The 12,880-nt window shown below is 39.2% G+C and overlaps 1 protein-coding gene across 1 annotated transcript; it reads left to right on the forward strand.

The window, feature by feature from the left end:
• Nucleotides 1-123: 123 nt before the first annotated feature.
• nf2b (neurofibromin 2b (merlin)) lies at nucleotides 124-12,475 on the forward strand. Its single transcript, XM_017437185.3, has 17 exons — nucleotides 124-458; nucleotides 637-739; nucleotides 2,053-2,178; nucleotides 2,431-2,553; nucleotides 2,695-2,778; nucleotides 2,976-3,044; nucleotides 3,178-3,260; nucleotides 3,370-3,445; nucleotides 3,535-3,672; nucleotides 4,445-4,519; nucleotides 4,608-4,721; nucleotides 4,832-4,954; nucleotides 5,122-5,339; nucleotides 6,512-6,614; nucleotides 7,205-7,335; nucleotides 7,422-7,593; nucleotides 8,907-12,475. The coding sequence occupies exons 2-17, from the start codon at nucleotides 650-652 to the stop codon at nucleotides 8,952-8,954; spliced, it is 1,773 nt and encodes a 590-aa protein (XP_017292674.1). The 5' UTR covers nucleotides 124-458; nucleotides 637-649; the 3' UTR covers nucleotides 8,955-12,475.
• Nucleotides 12,476-12,880: the final 405 nt, after the last annotated feature.

Here is a 12,880-nt window from a genome sequence, read left to right on the forward strand (position 1 = left end):
CCCTTACTCGCCACATTGGCAGCGGTAGTTCCAAAATTTCCGACAACCACTGAAGCAGGCATTCGCTTGTTTTCTTGCACATGCGCAGTCGCCTTATTCCTGACTGTTATTCACGTTCCCACCTGTAGAGAGCCTGGGGAGTCAAAACAACAACATAAAAAAATCTTCTGGAAAGTCCTTCTGGTTTTCAGCAGCAAGCTAACCAGCTAAACCCTTACAGCAGCCGATAGCACCAGAAAAGTTGTGAACCGTATTTGTTACAGCTGTTAAATCTGAACTGTTTGGTACATTTACACCATGGGGGTCTCCCAAAAAGTCCGCTTTTTGTCCAACTTGTTTCGGTCCGTTTTTGTGTCGTAGCGGTACAGAAACGCTGAAGTTAGCTTAGCATTGGTCACACAAAAGCCCAGCCTCCTCTGAGCCTGGTTGGACGGCAGAAGTTTTAACTACACTCCCTGGTAATGGGCCTTGTTCACATGTTTTTAATTCTCGCATACTGATGGAAGGAAGTAACATGTTTATTTAACCATGTGTAAAAACAATCACTGTTTGTAGCTTAGTTGTAGTTTTATGTATGTGCTGTTACTGACTGTTTACTTATGTGTTATGGGTATGCAAACATTTGTTTTTTTGTAGAAACACCATCAACATGTCTATCCTGGGATTAAAGAAGAAACAGCCAAAGACTTTTAAAGTTAAAGTTATCACCATGGATGCTGAAATGGAGTTCAGCTGTGAGGTATAAATTTCTTTCTTTAACTATGTGTCTTTTAATATAAGTTTGTCTTTGTGGAGCATATAAATGTACATTCTGTGTATGCATTTGGCTTTTTTAATGAAAACCATTTATGCAGACTTTACCTTCCTTCCTCGAGTTACAGGCGCTGCTGCACTTCACTCAGAAAGAAATTGAAAATATTTAACTTCTTGGGAGAACATTAGACAGGTTTGTCCGCCTTTTGCCCCTCACACAGCAGGTTTCTGAGGGTGCTCATACCCTGAATCATCTGTTTCTGTGATCAGTCAAGGCAGCATGTTCAGGCTGAATGGTAGCTTCACCCATCAAACTGCTGGAGGGCAAAAAAAAAAAAAAGAGTAATTGTGCCCTGTTTTCTACTCAAACCAGAACCCCGTAACACCTGCAGATACGAGAATGAAGATGTGCACGTACCAGTGTGCTAGAATGAGACTTTAGGTTTAGGTCGCTGGATAGAGGAAACCTTTTTCTGACATGAATGTTGACATGTCTGCCATGGTGCAAAGGCTGTGTAGCGTGCGGCCCAATGTTCGTAGGGAAAACTAGCCTTTGAATCTGATTAGATACTTTAAATAAAGCAACAAGAAAGAGCATAATATCAACAGGGAGAGATACGAGCATTTAAAAAAAATGTACACTAATGTTCATATAAGAAATATGAAATTATGATATTACAGTCCAACTTAATGAAAAAAGAGCTGCCGTTTGCTAAATTAAATTCTCAGTTGGTAAATAAAGTGAATAACTCATACAGTTCAGTTCATATTAGAGCTGAAAGAAATTATGGAATTTTTTTTGTTTGTTTGTTTTTTCGATGACTGATGGTTCAATCAGGCAGACTTTATTTGGCTTGTGATGAAACTTCTTCATATATCTTGTTACCTCAGTAATATGTAATTGCTTTTAAAATAAAATGACAAACTTATAGAAAACTACGCTTGTATTCAGAGAAAGAAAGTTAAGATTTAAAGATTGATGTCTTTAATATTTAATGTTGTGATTTTTCCTTTTAGAGAATTGCTTTTTATTAAATGTAATTGCAAAACTTAGCTGTTTTTGTTATTTAAATCTGCTTTATATTACCAAAGCGTAAGATAGAAGCAACAAACTTCTTAAACGTCAACTCGGGAGGTGCTCCAAAATCTGGTGCCGATTGACCTTAAAATGTCCAGCAGGGGGCAGCAGCACCACTGAGAGAAAAACTTTGCCTTAACCTTTGGGGTCTGCAGGATTTTGCATTATCTTTAAACAACTTGGCTCATTTGTTTCCATGTTGATCTTTCCCCCTCCCCCAGGTTAAATGGAAAGGTAAAGACCTGTTTGACCTGGTGTGTCGGACTGTCGGTCTGAGGGAGACCTGGTTTTTTGGACTCAGGTACACAGTGAAGGACACCTACGCCTGGCTGAAACTAGAGAAACGGGTGAGCGAGGAGCTGAATGTGACATCAAAGCATTTTTAATATGATGCAAAAACACAGCAAGAGTGACATCTGAATTGTGGAGCGAAAGGTTGTTTTTAAATTGAACTTGATAAATATCAGTTCTTATTTTGTTTTTTTCAGTTTGTTTCTTGTTGCAGGTTGCACTGATTGTGGTGCATCTTAATGTTGTGTGAGTCTAGATAAATAAACACAGAGTTGTTCTCCTTCTCTTGTTTATTTCTTCTCCACAAGGTTCTGGACCAGGAGGTTCCCAAGGACTCGCCCATAACATTTCACTTCCTTGCCAAGTTCTTCCCCGAAAAAGTAGAAGAGGAACTGGTGCAAGAAATTACCCAACACCTCTTTTTCTTACAGGTAGCATCTATGTTTAATGAAATTATTTTTCTTTTTATACAAATAGATATTTTTGTGTGAAATTAGTTACTTAAAAAAGTAAAAATATTCACATTTGTGTAGCTTCATACACACTCAAGGTGTCGTCAAACTCTTCTTTAGGTGAAAAAGCAGATATTAGATGAAGAGATATTCTGCTCTCCTGAAGCCTCAGTTCTCTTAGCGTCGTATGCCGTCCAGGCAAAGGTGAGAAGATCATCCGAGACCAGATTCTTGCTGCATCTGTTTTCATATTTCATGTTCTGTATGTTAAAATATGTTTATTACACTCTACTGAAAGATTTTTCATGATAATGTATCCTTTTTTGTTTTAAATAAGCAATATGATTTATTTTTCTTGTCGTATCAATCAATCAACCTCCTCAATCCCAATCCAATCCCAGTATGGGGATTATGACCCAAACTTTCATAAACCGGGCTTCCTTGCACAAGATGAGCTGTTGCCGCAAAGGGTAAATATACAATCTGCATCCAGATTTCTGTAGAAACAGATTGATTTGTTGCTTCTCCTGCCACATGAGTCACATGTTCTCCTGCATGTGTCTGTGGGCTCGGCGTGTAACGTCCTCCCCGTGGTCGTTCCAGGTTCTGATGCAGTACCAAATGACAGCTGACATGTGGGAGGAGAAGATCACAGCTTGGTATGCTGAACACAGAGGCATCGCCAGGTAGGGTCACCACCAGATGTCAACATCTTTGCTTTACTAAAGGTGTGGTCTGAAGTTTGTAGGTAAATGTTATGTTCCTTTATTGTTGGTTCCCACGTTTTCCATCCAGGGATGAAGCTGAGATGGAATACTTAAAGATTGCTCAGGACCTTGAAATGTACGGCGTCAGCTACTTTGCCATTACTGTGAGTGGCAGTCGCTGTGACATGAAGGCAAAATGTGCACATTGTCATTGAGAACGCAACCTTATCTGTCGTGTCATTCATGTCAACAGCAAAATAAGAGGGACACAGAGCTGCTGCTGGGTGTCGACGCTCAGGGTCTTCATATCTACAGCCCCAACAACAAACTCAGCCCCAACAAGTCTTTCCCCTGGAGCGGGATCCGTAATATCTCCTACAGCGAGAAGGAGGTAAATCCATTCTGTGCTTTATTTAAGGTTTCCTTTAGTTCAGACCAGCTGATTAAACAAATTAAACCCTTTGTGGATTATTGTCACAAAGTTGGATTAATAGTCCTGCAACAGCTCGTCTCATTTGGATTTTCTTACTGGTAGAAAAAGAGATATTTTTAAAATCCACTCAAATGTTCTGAATAAAGAAAATGTAGCAGTCACAAAAATCTCCTAAAATGCTGTAAATCATGAGCATAAAATCTTTGTAAAATGTTAATCAGGATCTTCAGAGACCTTTTTAAATTTCCCAATGGGACTAACACTTTTTAGGTCTTTTCCTCAACCGGACATCTCTGCTGTTAATATTTTTTTAGAGCATCTTAGTTTAAAAAAGCAGAAAGCAAAACTAAACCCACACCTATAGACGACTTGCTGTTACTGTGACAGCAGTAAGTCTGGAAGGAAATTGTTGGGATGCCAGTTTTCCAGAGCAGCTGAACAAAACTTCAGGAAAAACAAACTTAATTTTGTGCAATTGTTTACAAATTTTGACTGGACTTTGTGTGGTATCGTGCTGTAGCCTGTCTGATTCCTCGCTGTGGTCATCTACTGTCATTTGTTAAGCAATTTAGACTGTCGAGGAAAAAAAAGCTCCTAATAGACTTACACATTTAATATCACTGTAGATGTATCATGAATGAAAGGTTTCTCTTTTTTCACAGCTGATAGGGGTTAACAGTGCTGTGAAGGATCAAACTAAACAAGATGTTTTAACTTTATTTCCTTGCAGTTTACAATCAAACCTCTGGACAAGAAGAAAGAAGTTTTTAAGTTTTACTCGTCTCAGCTGCGCGTCAACAAGCTGGTCTGTTTGCCTCCTTTAAAGTCAAATTATAAAAAAGTTGCATCAAAAAACATATTAGAAGTAAATTATGCAACTTCCTGTGTGTCAGATTTTGCAGCTCTGCATCGGGAACCATGATCTGTTCATGAGGAGGAGGAAGGTGGACTCGATTGAAGTGCAGCAAATGAAGGCTCAGGCTAAAGAGGAGAAGGCCCGCAAGAAGGTTTGTTTTTTTAAAAAGCTGGACGGACACGATGTGCTGTCAGTTGTGATTGTCTTATTGTATTGTGCAAGTTGTGATTTATGTTTTTTGTCGTTCTCGTTTCCGTCTAGATGGAGCGTCAGATCCTGGCCCGGGAGAAGCAGATGAGGGAGGAAGCCGAACGAGCGAAAGAAGAGATGGAGCGAAGACTTTTCCAGCTGCAGGACGAGGCTCGGCTTGCCAACGAGGCCCTGGTGAGCTCATCACTCATCAGACATTAGCGTTGACTTTTTAAGTCTGTTAGATGATGGAACGTTACATGACAAAAATGAGAGGAAAAAAACAAAACATGAGCAGCACTTTACTCCCAGTTTCTGTGTGTAATTTTTAATAAAAATGCATGTTGGATGTGATAATGCAGCTGCGATCGGAGGAAACGGCAGACCTGCTGGTGGAGAAGGCCCAGATTGCTGAAGAGGAAGCCAAGCTTTTGGCTCACAAGGCTGCGGAAGCTGAGCAGGAAAGACAGAGGTTAGAGGTCACGGCCATGAAGACCAAAGAGGAGAAGAGGCTGATGGAGCAGAAGATGAGGGAGGCGGAGCATCTGGCTGTAAAACTGGTGGAGCAGTCAGAGAGGAGGTCTGAAATAATCCTAACAAGTGCTACTTAAAGCTTTTGCTTAAATTAATTACTGCCTCCTTCACAGCTTTTCATTAGATGACATTTATCTTGTGTTTTCATTGATTTACGTATCAACGATTAAGCGACATCATTAATTAACTTCAAAATGATGAATGAAATGCCGGTAATCACAGTACTGTGGAGATATTTCCCTAAAAACTTTGGAGGTTAAAAATGTGGTGGGACCTTAAGAGAACACATCACTGATTGGACGTCTTTATTCCTGGGTTCATAGTCCCACAAGGAACAGCATCACTAAGATGATTAAAATCAGTGCAGCAGAACCAGCACTACAATCCTTTTTTTAAAATATGGATTCTTCTCCTCAAAAACTGACGGTTAAAGTAGGTCTGATTGATAAACTGGAGTGGTGTTTCTATTTTTAGTTCGGTTACATTTTAATGTTTTAGACAGATCTAAGGTATATTATCACTGAAACCTGCTGCTGGGTTTTCAAAAACTAGAGCTTAAACAGAAAAAGTTTAAAGTTTAAACCAAGTTAAGATGTGCTTGTTTCTGAGTTTAACTCGGGTCAGACTCAATTTAAGATTAATTTTTGACTGATAAAAATACATTAAGCCAGCATTTCTTTTTAATATTATATAGGCTTCAAAGTTTTCAGATTACAGCTTGTGGCGGGTGCTCAGGTGCTTCTCATTTACTTTAATTATCCTGGATGTGTCTAAAAATGGATTCAGTGGGTCCAGCTGTGGCGAACTGAATTGATTCGACATAGTTTGGTAAATGTGCTTTTCTGTTTGCTTTTTTTTTATTATCTCTTTGGAAACACAAGTTTAGATCAAAGTGGAGATTTGACATGAAACTGTAATGATAGGTTGTGCTGTTCAAAATTATAATGATAGCCCGGCCAGTCGTTCTTACACTACATGTTAGAACAGAAATCATTCAATCGAAACTCGGCAGATGTTTTTGCCCGTTTTGATCTAAAACAAAAAAAAAATCCTCCAGTGTGAATATTTCCTCCAATCTGAAAAGTTTGTCTTGCCTTAAACTTATTTGTATAAGAAAAATTTTGCCATTTAAAAAAAAAAAAAAAAAAAAATTTATTTTCAGCTAAATGATATGACCGTTTCTGTGCTCCACAAACTAATCGGACCTCGTTTTTCCAGGCTGAAGGAGGCCGATCACCTGAAGCAGGACCTGACAGAAGCTAAAGACGCAGAACGAAGAGCCAAACAGAAGCTGCTGGAGATCACCAAGACAACATACCCTGTACCGTGATGATTATACGGCTGCTTTGTTGCTCTTTGTGAAGCTTTTCTTGTTGTTTTTGAAGATAAACGCTGCTTTTTTTTTCGTCAAAAGAGTTTAGTTTCTTTGAGGTATAAAAGCTGTCGGGTTGCACTTATTTTATTAACTGAGGCCATTGATTAGCCGTGACGCTTTAAAGATTATTTATGAGCCGAGAAGCTGAGGACGGTCTGAATCATCAAAGTTGACTCATGTAGTTACTCAGTTCAGACCTTTCTCATGTCTGGAATGGAGAGAGGAGGAAAGTTCTTCCTGAGACCTAGGGGAAAATATTAATCCCTGACAATGATCAAAAAGTGTCTCGATCAGGTATTAATTTTAGTAAAAGCAGCAGATAATGTATTTTTAGTAAAGAGGAAATTTTTGTAGCACAAGAAATTAATCACTGCTGACGGACTGGTGGCTTAAAAAAAAGAAATAATTGAGCGCTGATACTAGGAACAGCACTAAAAATGTGACGTGCTGATTGTGTTCAGTCAGCTGATTCAGTGTTAAACTGACCATTGTTTTTACATCTTTAACGCATCGTGGTGTGTTTACCTGTCCTCCAGCTCATCGCAGCCTACTCTTCCCCCCCTGCTCCTCCCGAACCAGCGGACTTCAGCTATGAATCAGCCTCCGTACGCCTCGACTTCAAGGACTCGGACATGAAAAGACTGTCGATGGAGATCGAGAGGGAGAGGTGAGCTGGTGATGGGAACACCCCGGCAGGAGCGTTTCAGAGCGGTGGCTTGCTTGTGTGTGTGACGTTGTTGTGCGTGAACGCAGGCTGGAGTACATGGAGAAGAGCAAACACCTGCAGGATCAGCTGAAGGAGCTGAAGTCGGAGATCGAGTCCCTGAAACTGGAGGAGCAGCAGCAGCAGCAGGCCAGCCTGTACGGCCTCCACGGCGAGGCCAGAGGATACGTCCAAGAACCTGTCTACATACCTCACAGCAACGTGCGTATTCTCGTTATTATTATGACTGACATGATCGATGAGCTGTCAGAATGTTAAATTGGCGATCCCATTGTTTTACCAGTATTATCAAACGGTTTTCCTGTTTTAACATCATGCTGTCTTCTCCTTCAACCAAAAATTAATGTTATTTATTATTCAGCAGCTACACTGCAGCCATCAGATGGCTTTGCAGTACAAAAACAATTTGTTATTAGAATTACGTCCACAGATCACCTACAAAGAGGCTTTATTTACTTTGTTGTGTCCCTGTGTTGTAGACGGCTCAGCGGTGACAAACGCTGCATTAAAATGTGAACATCCAGATGTAAAATCCTTGTTTGCTGCCGGTAATCAGCTCTGCGCTGCGAGCAGATGCGTCTGCACACATTATATCAGAGGATTGTGACTGTGATCGCAACTTTTGAATCCCCCAAAACTGCAGAACAGACATCCGTCTTCTCCCAGAGCGCGATCGTTTCCAGTAAAAAAAACCTGGATTTTGCACGGTCTCACACTTTTATGCTGTAAAACGAAAAAGATTTTTAAAAAAAAAAGAAACATATCAGTATCTCCACAGTGATAAAGTTCTTGATTATGAAGATTAAAAACACAAAGGCAGTGCAAAGCTTCCTCATATTATGTGACAGTTTGTTTTCTGTGTACCCTAAATACCTCACATGTAAACTGTATGCAGAAGCAACATGAAATTCTGGAGCTCTGAGTTGTTTTATTGTTCAAATTCATTTCTTAAAAGGCCTGATTTGAAGTAGCTGTTAAGTGGACTGTCTCAAAAGAATTTCTCCCTGATTCTCTAAACTAGGGGTAGGCAATCCTGGTCCTGGAGGGTCACTATCCTGCACGTTTTACTCGTTTCCCTGCTCCAACACACCTGATTCAGTGGTTAAATGACCTCTTCGTGTTCTGCAGAAGCCTGTTAATCACTCATTGATTCGGATCAGGTGTGTTGGAGTAAAACATGCAGGATAGTGGCACTTGAGGACCAGGATTGGCCACCCTTGCTCGAAACAGATTGTTCTGGCTGCTGTTTACTGCAGGTTAAATAATAAATTCACAAAAAAAAATTATTAAAAAGACGCATTTTCCTAAGACATCTTCAAGTTAATTGAACAGAAATTTTTCTTTGTTTAATTGTCTTTTTTTTTTTTTTTCCTAATCTTGCATATAACCAAAAGATAACCTAACTTTGTGTTGGTTCTTGTATATCGTTTTATCTCCTAAACACCAAATAAATGTACGTTTCCTTGCATTGCTTTTCACCTCTTTTCTGTCTGACTGCTTGTCTCGTTTTGCAGCGAAACTCTGCGTACATGTCTCAGATGGCCTTCTTTGAAGAAGTGTGATCTCCGTCTTCCAAACCGAACAAAGAGGACACCCGAGGCTGCCAGTTAGCCCTCCTTCAGCACGTTTGGTTAAGTTTTACCTGACTGAAACTCGCAACATACAGAGGCACGCCGTACGCCGTGACTGTTCGCCTCGGAAAGACTTTAAATCTGTCCCGAACAGACAGACAGACAGACACCACCTGCTACTCTGCTGCAGCTTTGCCATTTCTGTTACATGCAAAGAACAATAATGTGTGACATACATTTACTGTTGATTCAGGATGCGGTGCTGAAGATGGTTGTATGAACAAGTTAATATTAGATCTACTTTGTGTGGTTTTTCTGAACTTTAAATAGTAAAATATAAACAAATCAGTCATAAAATTATGACCATATGAGGCATATCCTTTTTTTTTACCACTAAAACAGCTCTTATAGAATAGACGGAGAACACAGAGTGTCTTAAAGTGTTTGGTACTGGTACGTTAGCAACAGAACCTCCAGGCTCTGTGATTTTGGGTTTGGGGTCTCTTTAAATTGGTCTCAGTTCTCACAGTGCTGTCAGATCCCATCAGATAGTTATATGGAGATCGTCGAGGTTGGGTGAACACCACAGAGTCTTTGTTGTGTTCTTTGAGCCATTTTTGTACAGCTGTAGCTGGGTTCACTGCTGTCAGGTGCTGGGGGAGCTCTGTTGCCCTATGGAAGTGTGACTGGACCGCAAGCATGTTTAGGTTTTTTTTTGAAAGTGTCAAATTTAAAGGGACAGTTTAAAGTGGGGTTCTGCAGAATGGTTTTGAACATCTGATATCTTTGTCGAAAGCTCTTTGAATCGCCTCAGTTTGGAGAAATGGTTTCATTTCGACCAAATTAACGAGCTAACAGCTAATATGAGCAAACGAAGTGGGTTGCTGTCATCTAAAAACAAAGCCAGTCTCAAGTATTTCATAGCAGCTCCTTCAAACGCTGTTTTATAAACCTTTTGCATCACTCGCAGTTCCACATTACAAAGTTATTCCAGCAGAAATAATTTAATATTTTTGCCTGCAGTTGTTTAGGCTGAACTTGAAGTGCTACAGCTAGCTTCTGCTGTTGCTAAGTGTAAATAACCATGTCATGTGAAACTGAAAAGGTTTATAAAATAGCGTCTGCATGAACCGCGGTGACATTTTTGGCACTGAAGTTGTTTTTAGATGCAGTCCACTTTGGTTTTGGTCCAGTCTGGTCAGATTTAAACTGTTTCATCAAACTTGAGGTTGTTCAAAGAGCTATCTACAACAGGTAAGATGTTTATAGTTCATAACCTCTCCACAGAACCCCGATTCAAAAGATCCAAACTATCACTTAAATTTTCACGTGAGCGCAGGTTTTCATTGCCGAACGTCACGCCAAGCGGGATGAACAGTGTTACTCACTGTGGTCATAATGTTATGGCTTATTAAGGCCTATTTTAAGGTGTTTCTCTGTACTGAGTTACAGAATAATGTTTTAATTCATTATGTCGTTTGAGTCAGATTAACATTTTTGGAATAACATTTCTTAAACTTATTTAAAATAAAATAAATCTGGAAAAAAAACAAAAAAATCAGGTTTTAGAAGTTTTACCTGAAGACAATTTAAAAACACAACAGATAAGACTTGATTAAGTGTAAAAAACCAATATGGTCGTATAACAAAGCAGATTTCAGCCTACATAAATCTCCTCAGTTCAGATGCAGAGATGATTAAATTCAGGCTTTAATTTGTATTTACGTTAATCTTTCACTTCCTGAACCACCTTTACTGGTATCTCACAGGTGCCTTGATATGTTTGTTGTTTGTAGATGTGTGTTAAATAGTTTCTGACTCAAATGTCGACAATTCAAGTTTATATGTTTTGTACTCCAGACTGCTGACGTGCCTTAAACTTTGCCTTTGCTAAGATTTACTTTACTAATGTTTTATTTTCATATTATTATACAGAAAAGGTGCAAGGGTCTTGAGCAACTTGTTTCTTTTTTTTTTTTAAGAGAACTGCAAAGAAATTAGAAGTGGCTCAACATTTCTGCACAGTTTATTGGATGTCTTAGCTTTAGGGCTGCATTGACTTTGAAGTTGACGTCTTTTCTGAATTCATTCACTAATATAAAACGATGACTTCCTATTTCTTCCCTCATTTCGTGCACTTCTCAGGATTATTGTTGGAGACAATCACTGCTGGTAGTCACCCCCCCAGGGTCACACAGTTTAGCACAGGTTTTAATATAGCCTCACTGATACTGGATTTTTGGGGGCAGATACTGACTTTTAGAAATAAATAAAAAAAAAAAAAGTTCCTGTCGTAAAATTACCATAATGTTCACCAGTAATGGAGTCAGAGCTGCTCTGTGGGAGAATCTACATGAAGACACAGTTCCTAAATTATCTCAAGAAGTGTCTTTTTGTATTATTTTATTTTTAAGGTGTAAAATATGATGTTAGGGAACTGCTGAGCAGTAGATTTTACCAAAAACATGCACGACTAAAGCTGAAAGGGAAATCTGATGTGCAGCCTTTCAAACAGCCCATAAATCTGCCGTAGCTCCAACAGGTCAGTTCAGACTCTGATTGTCTTTTTATTTTTATATTTTGTGGCAGTCTCTTTAACCAAAGAAGGAAAAACTTAAAGAGGCACAAATGTTGTGTCAGCGAAGAGTTTATGAATTGGAAATGCGAGGCTGTGCGCTCCGGATATAAACGTTAACACGCCGTCGTGTCCTGACACGGCACGCAGTTTGATACTTTATTGAGATTTTAAATATCAGGTTAATTTGCACATTACTGCAGCGAGAGGTCATTATCAGCCAGCTGTATCAGTCAGGCGGTGGGTGTTAAACTTTAATAAAAGTGTTTCGTTTGTTACAAGCCTAATGAGAGCTGTACACACTAAACATTTGCTCTGTTATGTTCTCCATTATTTGTCAAAGGGAAGACGGCTGAATGCAAAACGTTCAACCTGAGATTCTGCATGTTTCTGAATCTGAAACACTGAGCGCTGGCGTTTTTTATGGGCTTAATTAACGATGAGCACTAATGTTGGTCTTGTGTAAACCGATTGAGCTCGAATGTGCCTGAATGTGCGCATTTATTTGTATTATAAATCCTCGGTCGCATTTTTTAAGGTTTACAGTTTTGTGTGCGTTTTGGTTTTCTGTATGAGATTTTTCTAACCACGCTACCATTCAACTTAGAAAAACCCAGAGAGGGTCTGTTTACTGTGGAGTGAAAAAAAAAATGTTCTGATTACCCTGAAAGTTGTTTGGTCAGTGCTTTGCAGTCTCCCGTTGTTATTTTGTTTTTTTTTATCATTTCATCATGACGATACGACGATATTTGTGCTCCGCTTGATGTTTGTGCATTCAGTACGGTTGTTTGAGATAATTAGAGGATAACTCCTGCCTCCTGATTTGTCTGTAAACTGCATGAACTTCTTCATTAAGACTACACACTCCTGACAACAGAATATTCTTTAAAACACAATGTAATCTGCCTTTGAGTATGATTAAAGCACAAATACTGAATGCAGTCTGGTGCCTGTTTGGCTGAGGGTGGATATTTTTTATTTAACTTTTCTCCTCAAATTTGTAACATTAAAAAAGCTAAATTTACTGTGAGTCACACTATTAATCAGAGGGGCATTTTTTACACAGTTATTCTTATAGAGACGCCAAGGGAAGAGTATTCAGCATTTCCACATTTCATCACATTACAACAACAATCTCAGTATTTTACTGAGATTTTATGTAACAGACCCACACAAACTAGTGCAGAATTGTGAAGTGGAAGGCAAACAATACATGGTTTTCAAAATATTTTATAGATAAAATTCTGAGAAGTGGTGTGAGCATTTAGGTTGAAGTGAAGAAAATATGCCTAACAAGTAAAACCAGTCATTTACAATGGGGGAAAAAAATCTGCTTTAATGA

Source organism: Kryptolebias marmoratus, linkage group LG13 (genome assembly GCF_001649575.2).
Source record: "Kryptolebias marmoratus isolate JLee-2015 linkage group LG13, ASM164957v2, whole genome shotgun sequence".
Taxonomy (NCBI): domain Eukaryota; kingdom Metazoa; phylum Chordata; class Actinopteri; order Cyprinodontiformes; family Rivulidae; genus Kryptolebias; species Kryptolebias marmoratus.